The following is a 19955-nucleotide window of genomic DNA, read 5'->3' on the forward strand; positions in this document are numbered from 1 at the left end:
TGAAGTTCTATTTTAGGAAATTTAAAGAACCCGATTTAGGAAACTTATGTACTGTTTCCTATGAAAATGGCATTAAAAACGGGGATGGCAAGTGAAACGAAACTAAAGTCAGAACCAGTAAAATTTCAATAGCTTCGTTGCCGGGAGCGAAATGTAGAAACGCAACGAAAAAGAATTAAACCCGAGGAGCTAAACTCAGGGTCCAAACGAAATCGGAGTCTAAACTACTTCGGGTTGAAACTAAACTAAAACCCTGGGGCGAAAAGCAACACAGATAATGTTTTGCACCGGAGGGACCACGTGCTTCACCTTCAAACAGTTTAGTTTCGACCCAGACACCGAGTACGAAGTATGGTTGAATGAAGTAGAGGCTCGGCCTACCGTCATTAGATGCATGGGACACTCATATCTTTACCCCTAACAGGAGAACGTTGATCGCAAACTGGCCATTCAATTTTTTATCTCGATGTTTCAACCTATCTACACGCATGTTAAATGTAATGGGTCGAAACTATTCCCTCTTTTCCCTCTCAACTCAACTTCTGGGTTCGGAACTTAACTATGAGCAGCGGAGATTAGATTAATTTAGTTTCGTTCCTGGGGGTAAAGTTTCGTCCCAGGTCGAAGCTTAACTCCTTGGTGATTTTAATTTCGTTAATTTCGTTAAATATTTTCGTTTCGTGTCACTTGCCATCCCTGATAAAAATCGATTGTCGACTAGTATTCGAGGCATAGTTTCCACAGTGGGTTTAGGGTGAGCATACAGTTAGATTGAGCATCGATTCCTCCATGACTTGTGAATCTAGTAAGCAGTGAGATTGTTACAAATCCAAGCAGCATACGATAGATTCGTGATATTAAAGCATTGCTATTCCAAACAGTATCCAAAGGTAGCATACGTTCTGTATAGAATTGATGAGCACAAATGTTTTGTTTGTATGTCTGGATATTACAAAAAAACCATAATTATTATTACTCATTAGATGTTCTGAAGATATCTAAGAGATATTGTAATATGGACCTCCATGTCCACTGTTGGGCATCGCTACAACGCTGTTTGGCGGGTCCTTTGGATATTTGACAGATATCCATGCAACGTCAGTTGGATTACAATGGATATTACACTGGTGTCATAGATTTAGGCCGACGTTGTTGTATGGATATTAATGTTGCTTGGTAAGGGTCACGTTTATTTTTGCAGCCGAATTCCCAAGCATGGGGTTGCATCCACTCTTCTACATGGCATAGATACCTTCCTTCTACGGAACGATGCTTCCCGCCCGAATCGATGAGGGAATTCCCGTCTTCATGCGGGATAAGGTTCCTTCGTGAAATGTCCGCGGGATTGCACCCCGCTTCGACCAAGCATCCGAAAGACGCCCTTGGGCCTGGCGTCTGCTTTGGTCGCATCACATAGAGGGTGCCGCCGCACCCCACTGCCGTAAACAAATGAAGTAGGCTTGGGATATATTTTATGTTGTGGGCAGCTGCCGTTCCAAAAAAAGAGCGCCTCCAGAGGGTTTTGGTGAGTGAGGGGCCAGGGGTGGCGTTGAGGGGGGGCTGAAGAAATGTTGGCGAGGGGGGCTGGGAGCGGTTGTGGTCGGGGGCGGCCTCGGTTCGACCCGAGTGTTGCATCGCGCGCCGAATGAAAGTGATCCCATCCTCCGCCGGCGGTGAGTGTTGCCTCCGACTGTATCTGCGCCCCCCTCGAGCCTTGTGGCGTGATGAAGATTTTTGCACTGTGGACTATTTGCAGTTGTCACTCCTGGTAGCCGCTATTTGCTGATACCCAGAAATGGCCAGTAATAATAGGCGATTCTGAACTTTGTAAAAATTATTAGATATGAGGGGATGGGAAGCCAAGGGTTAGTGATTTTTTTATGAACAGAGATTGGTGCAGAAATTAGGCGAAGAAAAAACATTAAAACAAAGGAAAAAACATATTTAGTAGTGCATTTGATTTTCCACTCGATGTCAGCGAAGAACAGAGACGCACTCTTATCATTTCGCCACTTGCAAGATTTTGTGTATTTCTTATATCAATGCCTGTGCCTAAGCCTGTTTAGAAAAAATCACTTGGAGCCCTTGTCTTCTTATCCCCTAATTTTAGCTTCTCTTTCACACCAACATCAATATACACCATGCACCATTTTCAATTCATGCACCTTGAATACTGGCTGGATGGGGTGAGTTTTGGGCTCACCGGAACAGCAGCGCTCTAAAACGGACAATAGTCATGAACGGTGACGATACCTTTTCGGTAATAAGTAATTTTCCTCGATGAATGGACCACAAAGTTGAATTTATCGTTGTATTTGAGCAAAATTTCACCGCAAATGACCTATTATGTGATGCTTTTGACAACGATAGCAATCAAATTTCAATCACGATTCGATATCCATCCATAATGTCCTCGCTCCATATGCTGGATGTCTCTGTTTTGGAGTTCCTACTTGTTGTAGTGAGGCACTCAAACATACATGTACATCTCGATACTACGTAAACAAAGTATGCAAAAGTGAATGTCTAATATTATTCGCATTTATTGAGAATGTCATCTATTATTTTTTTGTACAGTAGCACTCCTCCATACCAATAACTTTTTTTAGTAATTAGCCTATCACCATCTTTCCCAGATGTTACAGCCGACAACTTTCGCGAATGCGTGGCAGAATAAGTGCCTTATGTAAAGCATCCCGAAAACAGCAAGTGGAAATTACACGTTTTGTTTAAATTAGTTTGAAGTAAGGCTGCGTACAAGACTCAACTTATCCTCGGTTAAATAGCAAATCTCACTGATTTCAATGACTTAAAATGCTATCAAGGAAAGAAAGATTGAATGAATCGAAGTGGCCTATTTTAGTCTATAACCTTGGAATTGAGTTCGTGGTATTGTTTTTTTCTAGTGCCTACCGAGTGAGAAACTTGTGAAAGATTTTAACTTTGTATAATTTTCCTTTTTGTTACCCTAATATATTATTTGATGCCACATTTTCATCTTCGGGCGACATTAAAAGTAGGCATTTATAATGAATATCTATGACAAAGCTTATTATCATGTTTAACCGCATATCAGGAGGATGTTGATGATCATATTATGTTGCTCTCACGGAAGGAAGATATGACTATTATTCAGCCATTATATTTCAAATCGAATAAATGTGAATTTAATCACATTTATTCGATTTGAGATGGTATTTCCGACCGCTTGAGATTCTCATTAAAACTTTTCGAGTTCTGTATTCGATTCGTCTTCAAATTTGACCCATCTCTAGGTAAATGGAAGACACAAGAAAATCATTTATAATGCAGACAGTTTTCGCGTTCATTCCAGAATGACGGAAAGGAGACAGATTTTGGTTGTTTGAATGGATAACCGAGGGCTACTTCCCTAGACCCAAATTAGAAAATAGATTGTGTCGCATTTAAGTGGCAGCAGCTGTTGACAGTTTTTCTATCTCAGATGTTTCGAACTCAGTTTTCACCGACAAAAATGAGAGAGTTTATAGCGTTTGACTAGAAATACTTAAACTTAACACCAAAATACAGTGAATAGGCTGGCAATAAGCCGGTAACGGGTAATTACGTCCAAAATGAGCGTGACTATTACTAGGATATTGGAAATGATCTACTTCTATCACTCCTCCTAATGGAATAAATTTGTTTTTTTCCCAAGGTCTTCGTCATCTGGTTGGTTATTTGGAAGAGATGACCGGAAGCTGAGACCATATTTACCATTCAAGGAAGGAAAATGGAGGGAAACCCGACAACCTTCTCAGCCTGCTCTTCGTTAAACGGGTCGCGGGGACCGTGGTTTTATGTCAATCCAATGGATGGAGAACTGTGTATATAGTTTCCTCTTCCCAGCTCTTAATAATGTGGTTTTAGGGGTCCATGAAATAAATTTCCACCATCGTTGGGATATCAACCTGGGCCCTTGGTATAGGAAGCCCACGTAAACACTTCACCAGCAGGACTCTCCTCAAATCCTAGGTATGGCCTGAATAGCGAGTAAGTACCATTTTTTTTACTTGTATTGAATTAAGGTAAGGAAGTAACCGAGTGGCTCCTTGAGCATCTACTTTGTCCACCATATTTAGGAATGTTGGAATAACCGATTGATTTATATGCCTTTGAGAATCTGTGTTAATTATATTCAACAGATATATTTGGCATCAGAGCTTCCAAACCGAAATTCGTGCATTTTTAGGCCATAAGAAAAATTACACCTAACTTTCAACTAAATTCTTTCACATATCAATGCCTTTTATTTATTTTTCCGTAAGTAATTGTCAGCTTCTCTTCGAGAATGGGAAAAGTTTGGATCGGAAGTCAGTCAAATGCGTTTCTTTGGTATCAGTTGCCGATCTTCTCGAGTCATGCACGTGGGAGTGAACTGCTCTCATTGGCACAAACGAGTCGCAGGAGCAAATGGACTTGAACCCACTCCGATGTGAGCCTGCTGATTCATCAATAAATATCGGAACTAGCCTGCGCGAAAGCCGTTCATTCATGCAGAGAGCGATGACCTTTAATCCAGCGAAATATCTTTGATATCCATGCAAACGTGAATGGGCTTAACGCGAACGTCAGAACCAATTACGCCCTAATTTGTGCATGGGAAACATTATCATCATTATTGTCTTTTCAATTACAACTAGTGCCTGGTGAGCGTATGAGATTCGGGCCAATATTAGGCATGAGATCTTCTTCAATCAAAACAAGCAAAACATGATTTGAGTTAGCTGAACGTAGCTACTCGAGTAGAGATGCTATTGCACTGGATGCAAATTCTCTTGGTATTAAACTTGATGCATTGCCACGCATTTGCAGCCACCTGTACAACTATGCAAATTGCTTCCTCCATGTAATAAAAATCTGTTTTTTAAGTTTTCGCCATATTTCAGCTTTTTTGATTTACAGCCTCTGAAACTGAATGGGGGATTTGCGATGGGGCTGTCGATTCAGGCAGAGGATAGTGCCTGCGTGGATTCCAAGTATCTCTCCTGAAATTGGTTCAATCCGTACAACTAATTTGTCTAATAAAGAAAATAGTTTTTTTCTGTACTACTATTTACGTCCACTCTTTTGTAAATGTCTGGCTTCCTCGAATGCATGGGTTCACGAATGTTACACCGATCAAGCAGTACTTTTTCAAATGACGTTTAAATTCATAACTGACGAGAATGTGGATTTCGTGAATTAATATAGTTTCGATTGTATTTATTTAAATGACGATATTTTGATTAAAAAGATGGCTCCATTCTTATTCGTATTCTTTTTTATTATTCTGTACATATACGAGATTAAGCAATCAAATCAAAATGGAGAAAGTTCTGATTTTCCTGGGATAGTCTTGCGCGTGGTCATGAGTATTATATGTTACACGCTGTAATTTTCTTTTACGCATTCTAGATAATTTGAACGATTATTTGCTGCATCATCTCGCGTATTTTAATAGTCTTTTTTCACGGTCTTCCCCCAAAATGTAATTTAAAACAAGGAAAATACTCGGTCAAATACCATATTTGGTGTTCACGAAGACTGCAATGCATTCGAGAGATATACCACTAACTTATATTTTTCCATATTTATATATATTGTATTATACTCCCAAGTTCGTGGAAATGAAGTCAACTTCCTTATTCTGATGGTTTAAAATTTCACATTTTTTGTATAATGCACTTTAATTTGGAAGACTTAGAATGTTGATGGACATGGAAATAATCCAACGATAGTTCACCCTTAGTGGTCATGATGCATTTTTCGCTCATTTGCGTTTATTACTCACTTATTATTCGATGCGTAATGTAAATAAGGTTACCTAAATAAATGTATTTTAGAATATCTCGAACCTATATCGCCGCTGAAGGATAATTCAGTTATCTGAGAACAGGTGTGGTGATAATATCCATTTCCAATAGTTAGACACTAAAGGCCTGGTATGATAAATCCTGCCGAGGATCAAATTTCGGTTTCAAAGGGACCCTTATTGTGGTTTTTGACGTCTAGTCATGAGGTGCCATTACAAGCTTTGTAATGGATATCGTTTTCATTGATTACATTTCATAACTATCGATGAATAAGCTAATTGTAAGTTAAAGTACCATCCGTTGGCTCTACGATGTATTCGTTACATTTTAGAACTATCGGTGAATAACCTAAGTCATAGCGCCTTCGGCTGGCTCTACGATATATCCATTAAATTTTAGAACTATCAGTGAATAAGCTATGTTAAAGCACCATCGGTTGGCTCAACGATATATTCACCGCATCAACTTGGAGATGGGGGAAGTAAAGAATAGCTGCTTAAATCAGCCCAAGAGGGAACAAAGAGGATAGTCAATTGCTGTCACTTAAAACTCCAAAGGGTCATTTTAATCGGCACGCCAGCTTCACGGCCCGGGAGCACTCAGAGCCGTTCAATTCTCCGCGCCGACATGGCGCGCCCCGCCGGGATGCGGGTGCATCCAAGCCCTCCAATCAGCCCCGCGTCCCTCTCCCCTCGGCCACTCACCGTGGTTATGACTCGCGTCCGATCACCAAACGGTTCAAAACCATTCTCTAACAGCCCGACAAGGTAGTCACTCTCACCCGGGCGATAATCGCGCAGGTGAGTGGCTCATTCCCACCCGTCCGTGCGTCGCGGAGATGAATGGCGAGGCTCGTTGCGAGGTGAAGTGACACTAAAAAGATGAGCCGCCTCTCGACCGTGCACCCGGATACGTGTGGCTGCTCTTCCCGAGATGCCAATCCAAATGTTAAGCACACTCTTGGGAGCTCGGGAGCCGCTGTTGGAGCGCGAGTGGGTGGCAGAGCGGATTGGTTCGCCATCGACGGGTATTGTCCCGACGAGGGGTTGGCACATGTCCAGGGGTGGGAAATCCATAATCACCTTCAAAATGCAGCGCCTGGCTGGTGGCGCCGTGGGGTTAATTGCCAATGGGCCCGCGTTGAGTGGCCTCTTCCCGCCTCTCCGGCAGTGTGGAGGGCAAAAAGTGGGAGTCACGGCCACCTCCCTAAATCACCATTCAATCTCATTGCCCCGAATTTGCTGCCGTGGTATGACTGAAAGTTCGCGCTGAGCAACAACGGAGACTAGCCGAATTTATTAAGCATATTATCTCTTCTCTCGTGTACTCCCTTCTTCTATCTGTACTAACTGTGGTGATAGCTACACCGAAGTTATTTCTGATACTGCGCAAATTTATTTCATAGTCATGACTCTTTTCAGAAATTAGTAGCACATTTGAGGGGGTGGGAAACATAGGGGTACGAGTGATTTTTTCCTAAACAGAGTTATGAAGAGAAATTAGATAAAGAAAACAAACGTGATCAACTAGATATTAAGTTGTGCATTTCATTTTCCACTCGATGTCAACACAATATAGAGATTCACTCGTCTCCCTTGGCCACCAAGTTTTTGTATATTTCTTGTATGTTTTTGTATCTTTCTGTGCCTAACTCTGTTTAGAAAAAAATCACTTGGACCCATTGGTTTCTCACCCTCTCAATTCTAATAAGCAATATGACTTAGAAGAAACAATTGATGCAATTTCTGCCATAGAAAATATTTTTAAACTCTTCGTCATGAACACATACCTCATGAACCGCGGTAAAATAAGTATTTAGGTTATGGTTAAAAGCCAAGCTCGTCGTAAACTCGGTCAGATTAATAATACATGTGGAAAAACACAGATTATTTTTGTTTTCTTTGCTGTAGTGGACAAATCGTCGGGCATTCTGTGAAGAGGTGAAACGCTGATTGTACACAGATAACCATTCAAGACCGCTTATATTGCTACATTTCAGCCCATGAATAATTTCTTACTAATCACAGTGTTAATATTTTTAGCGTTATATATACGCGTGGATTTTCTAATTACGAAATGTGGACTTCATTTTTTGCATTAGCCATGCATGATCCTCCTTACTTAATTTCTCTATGATGAAAAGGAATGATAGTCTGTGAGCTATGCATATCCGTTAATCTTCAATCACTGGTGAGATAATGCAGTAGAGTGGAGGGCTAAAATTCATTATTTTCGATCAATCGATCCAAATCTGCGTCCGCAGAGAAATCAAATATAGTAATGGATATTTTATATGTGATTTTTGTGGCTGAAATTAATTAGAAAAAAATGCGTGCATTCCATTCAACGTGATACATTTTTAGTGCAAATATTTTACAATTATTTGCACGACCAGTACTTTTCGTCAGAAATGGTGATCGAAAGCGGTTGTTTTGTTCGCCCATCAGCAATGTGTCACGATTTGATTGGACACATCGGAGTGTTGAATTGAAAAAAACTTTTAGCGATATATTTCTCGTCATGTAAAACCTTAGATTATCCCGAAGTATCAGGTGCAGAAAGGATTCTCGGAGTCTCCATCATGTGATTGGCTGCATGTCTCCCGACTTTACGAAGAGCGATTTTTTTTCATCATCAGGGGATATTCTTTAGACCTTGTTGTGAAGATCCTCTAAGGATGAGGAACAAGTCACATTCTTGAGAAGATCTCGTGAGGATGAAGAACGAGACGTTCTTCGAAACGTCGGAAGAACGGAAAAACCGGTACAATCGGGAATTGTGCGTGAATTTTTCGTCCCTGATGAACTTTTGCTCCAACCTGGAATTTCAAAATATTTTATTTTCAATTCATTTCACATCAAATTTTGCATGTTCTACACTCATTTTCTGCCATAATTATAAGTGCCGTACCTAAGCATATTTTTTTACAGCCGCATGGAAACGTAGAATGTCAGACTAGACAACAGAATCGAAATGTTAAGCACTGTTGACTCAATTTAGATTAAAAAAACACGAAGAATAAAATGCCAGGTGACGTCCACATCTACTTATGAGGTCGGAGCAGCTTCTTGGCTTGCATTGAATAAATTTAAATTTTAAGTTCAATGTGTGTTAACTAACCTATTCCTTGTCCTTGTAAAGACATGCATATGATATTAATTAAAATTATTGAAGTAATTTAGGGTGTTTTGAAACTATTATCTATCGCAGTAATCACGTAAGATTAACCTGGAATTTTGTACAATTGCCCTGGAAAAGCTGGAATTATGCATGAATTTTCCTGCTTTGATAGGCTAGACACCCTGGTAGACCTGCAGCTGATTACCCGGCGTAGAACCCGAGAATTGTTTCAGTATTTTTCTTCAGTTATGTATCTGTCTCCTGATTGGCTGCTACCTTTCGGCGGCAGCAAATCGAATGTATGGAAGTAGAGGCCCCGCTCGGAGCTTAGGCAAAGCATGCGACGGGCGATCCCCTGCTTGTAGGCGGAGTTCTGCTAATGAGTGGAGGAAGCCCGACGGTGACACTTAGTCGTGGCGGTCTTCCTCGCCCCCCTTTTTTTACTGTTCATAAGTGAACGGTTGACATTGATGGGGCAAGGAAACCCTAGATGAACATGGTGCGTGCGACTTACTTTTCTTAGCAATTGTTAACTGAGGGTTTTAGCCTTTGATCTTCGTATGAAATCGTTTCAGACTTGACATGGTAGAAATGCGATATATCCGCAATAAAATATAAACTAAATATGGTAATTTCTACTGTTAAATATATAAAAAAATTGTAGTGGCGTTTTACATTCAAGTGTGGAAATAACAATTATATTTTATATTTTTTCATGGATACATCTGATCTTCAGTCAAGACCTTATGGCGAGCTAGGATCCATTCAATTTCTCTATAAAATTTCTATATAAGGTTAAAAATCGTACAAATTGATTCAATTATGATTTTAATTCTAAAGTAAATAGGTTACCTCCAATTGCACAGATGATTATTGCCTGATTGCTAAGGAAATTAGTCTTTAATTCGTATTGTTTGGCCTATTTTGATTCCCATATGACATTCAGTTAATCCGTATGCGTAGCTTTTGGTAAGGTCGGCCCTCCTGAGTGGGGATTTGGCTGAACTCCCTAAACTTAAGCAGGCGAGAGCTGGAAGGAAGAGGGGAATAGGTTTGTACGTCATCAAGCATGCGCAATGAGTGATTTTGGGGTCCGCTTTACGGGGGAATCCCTCTCTCGTGCTGCCTGGCGGTGGGGGAATTACTGCGCAGTGCGCACTTCAGTGATGGATAAGAGGTCTGGGTGTATAACAACGTTACATACTGTACAACGGAATACGGTCATAGGCGTTGTAATACCATATCTGTTCATAGCGGAAATAAAAGGTGTTTAATGTCGGCATCATTTATTTTACTAATATCGGTGTGGGAATATTATCTTACAGGATTCTAAATACCTGATATACCATGACTGTACCTTAGTTTGAAACCATAAAAAAGTTAAATTACCAGTAGACAGTCAATAACTGGGAACTTCTGAAAATAATACGTTGCGTGCGTACGTTAGCATTCTCTGCACATATAAACTCGCCTCTCTTCTTCGTTACGCGTTTTTAAGAACCCATTGCTTCAGTCTCGTATTGCGCGAGAAAGACAATATGTTATACCAAAATGTAAAGATATCTATACGCACGTATATCATTTTTTATCTCTGCAAATAGATTTTTTGATAATTTTAATCCGATGGTTTTATTTCTCTTGCTGAAAGTAAAACGTGCATTTCATAATTCCTAATCTGATACACGCTGATAGTAATGTAATGAGGTCTTGGATATCTTATCATATTTTTTGTTAAAAGGTGACCAAGAAATAAAAATAAACTTATCGGAATTTCATGCTATAGAGTTATTGTAGTTCTCTTGGCACGATTTGCCTGTTGTGCTAACAATCAGCCCCAATATGTGCAGTCTCGTAACTTGTGCCACAACATACCCCTGTGAGGACTTAGTCATGGGTTTATAATTCATATTCACTGATATGAAGTAATTAACTCTGCTCGGTAATGGCTTTTCTTATTTACGTATTGAAGATAAGTACTCGTAAGAGCTTGAAAAACCATCTTTTCGAACTTGTAAATATGAAACAAATATTGAGTACTTGAATGCATTCCCAATCCTCTTTTACGCGGCAAAAAAATATCACATTTGCAATGGATAAATATTCATACTCGTCAAATAGAACAAAAATACCTCGTCGAATATTTTTTACGCATGCAACATTCCATCTTTTGTTCTGAGGCCTGCCTTACTAGTCATCAGACTGTCCCTGGCCACGTCAATCGTCGTATATATCCTACTCCGTTTAATATTTTCAATTTCTATTTCGTGTTCCATTGCGGGGAATATTTGTGGAGAATCTGCATGTACATTCTTGTAAAACGTAGAGTTCGACATAGATAAGAGGAATTGAGACGCCGCGCATATTTGCTGCATATCCGATGCTATTTACAAACGATATCAACTTTTATTTTACCAGATAGGAGTAACTGTGAAAATTTACTTTTTTCATAATTACTGTACATTTTTCGTAATAAGGTGGTATCAGTTCCTCTTTTTTAAAGTATTACTTGAAGTTAGAATTGGATTAATATAGCCCGGACGCTTATGAACCGAAATTCTGGGTTGCATTAAAATGCCCCGCCTGACAATTCGTTGTATAATAGGAGTTTCTGTATTAATATCTAACAGTTTCCGCTGAAATTAAGTACTGTCAAACATTGAGCTGAATGGGGTATGCAGTTCAGTTGATTCTTAGAAACAGAAAATAGTGCATAGTTTCGGCATGGGAACTCGATGACTGAGAAAATTATCCTCACGAATATTGATCAAATTTGCTCCTAGTAGAGCTCGAGTACGTAATCACGAATCCTGGTTTTCATATGGTTTTATTCTTCTGTGTAAAATTTCAGAGCAAGTTCTGTCTACTTGGCATGAAAAATTTTGATAAAACACATCAGTCAAATTCTGGTGTGATTCAATGGCCCCGCGCTTCACGAACATTGTGTCAATTTATATAGCATCAGAAATGCGTTTCCGAATTTGCCCAAGGGTAATGGGTCGAAGAGAGAAGAACTTGTAGCATGGCGGAAAGTAAACAGCTCAGCAGACAAGGAGTGTAACGGTATTCGGCGTTCACAAAGTATGAAAAGCAACGGTGGCGAAAGAAAAGACTTTTCGTGGCACCCTTGAAATATCCACGGGACAGAGGCACAGCGTGAGAGTGCCTCGGGAGGACGGGGGGGGGGGGGGGGGGGGACGAGGAGGGATTTCTGGGGGTGTGTGGGATGGCTGATGCATTTATGGCTGGGAATTTTTGTCCCCTTATGGCATCCGCACAAAGGGTCCAACCGGTGGCCTGGCCTCGCGGTCCGGGCACTTCTTCCTCCGACATTTGCACGTCCGCTTCCCCGGTTTGCCGTTTTGTTCCTCTTGCCTTTGGCGATGTGCGGAGCTTTCCACTTAGCTGCACATTCTTGTGTGTGTGAACCCTCTGAGTTTTATCGACTTATCTACTTTCCTGAAACAGATTCACGTGCAGATAAAGATGTGTATCACTCTCGCATCGGCTGAGGGAATGCTCGGCATAAATGATGTAGAATTCACCGCCAAGTGAAGTCAAGGTGCTTCCTACAGACTCGTAGGTCCTGCTAAAAGACGTGGTTTGCAATCGGCCGTTGCAGTAAATTCCAGCCCATGACGCTTTTTACTCAAAATTCGCTCAATTAAAACCCCTTGCGCTGAAATTTCGAGTGTAGCTCGTCAACAGATTTTCATAATTTTAGCACTATTTAGGGGAACAATGTAAATATTTTGAAAGTTTTACAATGTCAAAACATCCATAATGTCCTTTAAAGAAGTTTAAAACTAAGTTAATAAAGAACTTAAAGTTTATGTTTCCATGAAGATATCTTATGAATTAAAATACAATATTTGGGAAAAGTGGAATAACGAATTCCATACGTATTAAAACTAATTGAATACTTGAGAATAAATGACTTTTGGAAGGCATCAAATGGAAGTCTAATGTAAGAGATCCCTACAATATAAGAAGCAAGAGGATTGTGGTATTTGTGTCTAAACATTTGCTCGAGGTTTCTCGGGCGACACGAACGAAGGTATTTTCGCTCTTGGAATTCATTCTGACTTAGCTTTTACGAATATTCACATTTTTAATAGCATACGGGTTTTTACTTAACAGGGATGCATTTTCTGTAGATTTAATTAGTCCATCAACCATGACGTAGTCCATCTACTATTTAATTTGGAATTTTCATGATGGTGATTTTTTCATTTAAGCACTAGTGGGATGTGATTGATGAGTGCTGGGAAGTATACGTGTGCTCTGTGAGCTGTTTGAGGCAGTATCTACTTATATACATCCGAGAAACAGGGCGTACGTTTTTGGTCCTAGAGTTTGCATAATGAGGGATACTCCTGGAATAGACGAGGCTGCTTACAGCCGAGTGGAAGCTATCGTACATCTTGTAGAGATACCACAATAGCATGGTTCAAGTTGTTGTTCCTACCGCCGCGTCGTGCACGGATGTGACGCGTCATAAAACTGGCTTGGGGAGGCACTTGCTAGGGATTATCAAGCACAACAGCGCGCAGATTTAACACTCCTCTTGCTAACCAGGAATGGCGAATGACAGAATTCTTGACGTTAGGTGCCGTAAGTTTTTTCGAAAGCTTTTAATTCAGAGATAACCCGTTTTAAGCATCAGATGAGTATTGGATATGGAAACTCGTTTGACCGCTTTATATTGGTGGCTTTCCATAAGCATATCTGATTCTGACAACTAGTGTTAAATAATTTTCTCCGAGCGCTAGCGCTTTATTATTTAAGTAGTCTCTCTCTCGAGGAAAAATTCATTAGTATTATTGTTATTGCTCTAAGGTATCCTCTGTCAACATCTGAATACCTTCAGATATCCATTTCGACTTTTGTCATATTAGATTTGTGCATATTTTCGTCGATGATTGTAACTTTAAAATGTACTTTTCAATGATAAAGCATTGAAATTTCTAGGCAATAATTGAAGCAGCGCTACGAGCTGGTGCTAATATAAATTAGTGATACTCCATGGTTAAAAAGGTAATTTGCTTGGTTTGCGATACATCAATTATCGAGTAGCTTATTCATTGTATGTACACAGGTGCAATATTTGATAACGATTATTGCGGAGTTTTTTTTTCTAAAGGTAGACCCCCCCCCTCTCCTGTATTTTGTAAATGTGCATTCCGCTTTCCATTTTAAATGTTCGCGGTGCAATCGGTTTGAGAGTATGGTGTCATGCTCGATTTTAATTTTCCGTTTAAATTTCGTGTGACTATCTCAGTGGACGGATTTTTTATTTCTCATTGGTATAACATATTCTAATTTCACCTTTCGGGATAGGTGAGCATATGTTACAAAAGCGCTTTAAATGGAGCCTATGATTCATACAGATCCCACTTAGCGCTTCAGAATTCATAAGTTGAAAGCGTGTGGGTAACAAGGTCATGCTCCTCATTCGTTAAGGAGTTAATAAACATTCTGTAATCCTAGCCCACCAGGATGTCTTGCGAGGCCACAAAACAAATGACATCTCCTAAGGAAATAATCCAAAGGCATGTATTAAAATGTTAAGCGGTGGTAATTTTTAATCTATAAAAAAGAATCTATATTTTGCATAATCTGAAATGGCATGGATGGAAAATGGACAGCATAGAAGCTCTTATTATATGGGTCAATTTTCCATTTAGACGTTCTCATTTTGAGACATGACGATGGGTGTTTATTTTTAAGCAGAATGTTTGCTCTATCTTTTCGTTATATAGTTAATGAACAGCCAATATACCCCGAGTACTCCTAATTTGTCACCCATTAATTGCCCTCTCTATGGCTTATCCTTAGCCTCCACCGAAATAAAAATGAACGAGAGAGAAAATTAACGTCAAACCGTAGGCTTTGCTGGAATAAATGCAATTTCGTAATAGCAGTTAATTAGTTAAATGATGTAGTGTTTCTTAATGTAGATAAAAGCCATCCATGAGCATGTGAAGTTGCGCTAAATATGTAATATTAACTATTGATTTTTCTTTGTTACTTGGATTGTGGTCTTGATTAATGCAGGAGTGGCAGAAAAGGGAGGGAATATAAGAATCAAGTTACGTCATCGAGCATGCGCAATGAATGAATGTTTCGAAATATTCCTCGAATAAACTCTACCTCCCCCTATTTTATTGATCTCAGCCGATTCCTCCTGATTTTATGGAGCCGATTTCCACCTAGTTAAATGCACAATAAGATATACCGTAACCGTACTTTGCCAATAGGGACAACTGTGCCAGGTTTAGAAAAATATTATACTTGGCGCGCAACAAAGAGAGGCGCCTATATTTTCATCACACAGTCGATGTAATTGATCCTCCTTACAATGAAACTCGTGGCATGTTTAGCCTTTTCTAAAAGTTCAAAATTATTTTTCTCTTTTGTTTTTTTTTATATTTCCACTGTTATAGCTCAGTCGGTAGCTGTCATAGCCCATTTGCCCCAGTTCCAGGGAATCTTTGCCTACTGTATTTTTAATTATTTTCAACTTATAAAATTTTACTGAAGTTGTCATTTTTTCACACATTTTGAAATTTAAGATGAGGATTAATAGTTTATGATGGTTTTAAAGCATTATAGTACCTTAACTTACAAGAAAGGAGTTGTAAAAAAAAGCTGGCAAAATTATCCCGGTTTACGGCAACCACCCATGCCTTGCGAAAGAAGAATTTCCTAGGGACAACTGCCTTTGAAAATTGAAATGCTGTTGGCGGTAGCATATGAAAAACGTCGAGAAATTGGTTAATTTTACAATAAAGCGGTACGGTTGTGCAAGAGGAGTTTTTGCCTGAAAAGATGCAGGAAGTCTCCGAACTGATGGATGATGGCCACGACCGAATGTGCCCGCCATTATTTTTCAGGAATTGCTCCGCATCGGCCGATGAAATGAAAAATCCTTCCTCGAATTGGAAAATAAAATTTTCGAAAGTGAAATAGTTCCACGGAAGTAAAACGTACCTGCCTGCATTGGCGTGCCTCTTTGACGATGGTTATTCAATTTACAGTCGCTCTACAGTAGCGCTGCAACAACGCATACGGCTATTTTTTTAGCATTATGTGGCAAATTAATCCGTATGAAATCGCTATAACCCAGAGATAACCTCGTGTTATGTTCCAAATGATGATACATACCGACTATTAAAAAAAGGATGTTATAATAGCGTATTACCTTGAAAAAAAGCAGAAAGGGAGGTTATGAATGATATGACTTCATGCAAATTATAATTAGGGCTATTAAATGCAGACTTAGGAGTGAAGTATGATTTAAAAATTTCTAGCGCGTCACGTGAACATACTTTCGTAATTCAGGGAAATAATATGCCAGCTTTTAATGCTTGATAGATAAATTCTACTGTGAGCAAGAATCTGAGAGACAATGAAGTTGAAAAGTATTGTTATTACTTTTAATTTTATGCCATTTTTAAACTGTACATACTAACAGCTTTATTTGATTTCAATCGGTGGATAATATTTTTGAAGATAGGTTTTGGAAGAGTAATAGTGCTCGCGATATCTCTTGAATACGCTTGGCGATCATTTAGACCCCTCATGCATGATAATGATATTATTCACAGTGAAAATTGTTACTTAGCTATGATGTCGTTGCAGTTTGAAACAGGAAAAATTCATGAGGAATGTACAATGAATTCTCGAGATACCTATCCACTTAAAATCTCTTATTTTCAACAGAAATTAAGAAAAGTCTATAAACTAATGTAACTACAATAACCCTGAAAAGTTGATTCCGAAGGCTAGAAAAGATGAAACCAATGATTTACCAAGATCCAAGAATGAAACCAAGTTACAGTCAACTCTCAATTATTTGTGCTTGTGGATGTAAGGCAATAAACAGATGACTGAAAAACACACATTATCGACAAAATAATTGATGTGCTTATGATATTGACCGTATATTTTGTAAAGTGATAAATATTTTTCATTAAAGCAAGTAAAAGATTCACATTTTAGCCACATTTCTCTGAAGCTGCTGATTGTATTAATAGTGTCACTCCCAATTCCCTCTATATTGCAGAAGTGAGCAAAACGATTGTAACACATAGTATCCCAGTCAGGCTGCAATTTTACCCTCTGATTTCTGGATTTTTTCCATCTACCACAGCACCTTTGTCCTAGTCCTTTTTCTATTATATGTTCCTATTCCTTTCTTTCCTTACCTGTGAATTTATTTGTATGTTTGCACTTAAGGCGTGGTGTGAATGAATGAAGTAGTATAATAAATAATGTCAAATAATAGATATGAGCTTAATAATAATAGTAACAACCTCAAAAATCTTTGTTTATCATACCTGATTTAGTCCTTGGCTCTCTTGGTCCATCCACGGTGACTTTTATGGCCTTATTGTAGGTCGCCACTTGGAATGGCGTGGTGCTGATCAAGATGGTCAAGGAGAAACTCTTCCCTGTAAGGAAAATTGTGAAGCATATATATTAAAAATTGCACGTCAATGCATACAGAAAACAACCATTTCATTCCACAGCACTCTGAACTAATACTTTACTAATATGTTACTTGGATAATTCCTAGTGATGCATCATTTTATAACTAAAATGTGTAAGTGAATGCTTTAGTAAGAGTACCTAAGATAAAAGAACAAAATTTTATCACCTATTTTACTGATTGTAATTAGATATTTTTTCTCTACAATTGCTTGGCATAGCTATGATAGGTTAAGCATTTGCTGTTGTGAAATATATGTTTGTGCTTTTACCTATTTAAAACATTTTTCAGGTCGCTTTGTTGAGGAATGAAAGAGGGAATGTATTTGACATAACTGTTCCTTTAGCAGATGCAGTGTTTTATCACCATCGCTCCGTGGTAATATGTACTCATGGAAATATATAGGTATGTATGGATATGAGTTGGAATTTTGAGTTAAAAATCTTTGAATTTTATGTCAAAACAATCGAAATGCATTTTTTTCACCCGCTTGCATGTGGCTGATATAATGTTTTCCTTCTAAGAAAAATATAAGAAACTTGTGTAAACTTAATGAGATACCTACTATATTCATTAAACCCTTTAGTCTTATATCTAAATTTTATGTTGAAACTACATTTCATGAAAAGCGGCTCATTTTTCTGAAATACCTTAAGAAGAAGGTGGTTATCCCAAATAAAGATTGTTTACAGGAAATTTTCTGATGCCTTTTCCCATCAATGCAAATTCCCAACCTATATAATTGTAATCATGACTTCGATTCATTGGTGATATTTAAGGTGTTATTGGGGATTATTAGATACACGGAATGGCAGATCATTACTATCGTGCAATTAGAACAGAAAATAACATTAAAATGACCAATCAGAGCGTAGTTTCTATTAACATCCTAAGCTACGTTGTTTTTTCTGTAATTACTACTCTGCTGCTCGAAGGAAATTCATTCATACACCGCAGTGTTTCCGATGTCCTTGCACGAAATATGTTTTGATTAATTATTTTCATCATTATTTACGCCATTTTTATTACATTTCAAACCGTTTTTTGATTTGTAAGCCGCATAATAGAAAGTTGCTGGAGATGGATTCTGTCCAAGCATAAAAACCTCGGGGCTTGATTTGCAAAAATATTTTCGCGAAAAAATGCCATAGATCTTTATCGATACCACTAGAAGACTGAAGGAAGGATAGCTAAAGATAGCTAGTTGAAAATTAAGTAACGGTAGGAAATTTTTAATATTTAGTCTTCGATACGAGGGAAGTTATCGATTGGAACAATTGACCTATTCCTATGCGCGTAAGATATAATTTGCAACTGAACATGGGAGGAAATATCGTGTACGAGTATTTGCACCGAGCATCTAATTTATCCTTGGGGTAAAATTTGACTTGAGGAATGCCTTGATGCAAACGGGTGGGATGGCTTTCATTCGCGCTAGTGATATACTCCTCTATTCCGTAGATTTCCACTTTATCTCGGAGTAAGGAAACGGGGGAGTGGAGCAGAAAGGGCTGCTCGTTGTGTGCGACGCTAATCAAAAAACGGACGGAGCGAGCACCAAGGGTCGGCCGACCGGTCACGGCGGCCTCTGTGGCGCGCCGGCCCTGGATGTCCACGAGACCCAGAGTCGCCCCTTTCGCCCCCGGTTCCGAAAACGCCAAACCCCCTCCCCCTCACGACCACCGCCCCTCCAACCGTCCCCGCTGAGTGAACAGTGCGTCATGACCACTGTGAGTCATATGAATACGGATTGATCGATATTATCGGCCGGCGGCGAAGTCCAAGCGGCCGCCCTACCTCCCCTGCCCACTCCCCCGGCCGACCCGCCTGCCCCCAGGGCGACACCTCCAAAGGGAGAGCCGCAACCCTTGCTTCCGCCCCCATCCAAGGCGTCCCGAGGATTGTCCCCTTTCCGGCGGAGAGCACGCCCCGCGCCCCGCAATTACCGACCCGCACCCCGGACGGAGGAGAACTGGCAGCGACGCCGAGTGCGTGGCAAGGGGATGCTGCGATTGGAATGGAGCACCACTGCCGAATATTATTACGTCGGGACCCTTGATCTCGCACTTGTATTTTCCCCGAGTAGTAGCGCGGAACCATGCCCGCACTTACATTTCTATGACGTGCTTTTTTTTCTTCTTAGAGCGGGAAGTTTAAGCATAGAAGCTAGGAAACAGTTTATCAGAACTGGAGAGAGCTGGGGAAATTTTGGGGTTCGCTGGATCAACATCGTCATTAGTCAGCAATTCTAAGATTGGTTTGGCGCAGCTCTTCTATCCGCTACCCTAATCATTGTGACGTATTTCTTCTATTTCACATCCTTCGTTACTTTTCCGATGTAACTCATTCCCTTGCCCTTCTTCCCTTCCACATTTCCTTCTACGATTGTTTTCATCAGTCCGTCATGACTCATAATGTGGCCAACTGAGTTGTCCCGTCCATTCCTTAGGATTTTTATAAGACTTCTCTTTTCTCCCATTCTTCTCATCACTTCCTCATTACTTACTCGGCTGAATCTACTGGATATAGTA

General features: G+C 39.6%; 1 protein-coding gene across 1 annotated transcript in view; it reads right to left on the reverse strand.

Annotated features, from left to right (window-relative positions):
* LOC124171611 (segmentation protein Runt-like) overlaps positions 1–19955 on the reverse strand; it is a 54814-nt gene that overhangs the window by 16170 nt on the left and 18689 nt on the right. Inside the window, exon 2 of the mRNA XM_046550818.1 lies at positions 17273–17386. Coding sequence (XP_046406774.1) covers positions 17273–17386 — 114 coding nt within the window. The remainder of the gene's footprint in view (positions 1–17272; positions 17387–19955) is intronic.

The sequence above is a fragment of the Ischnura elegans genome, chromosome X (genome assembly GCF_921293095.1).
Source record: "Ischnura elegans chromosome X, ioIscEleg1.1, whole genome shotgun sequence".
NCBI classification, from domain to species: domain Eukaryota; kingdom Metazoa; phylum Arthropoda; class Insecta; order Odonata; family Coenagrionidae; genus Ischnura; species Ischnura elegans.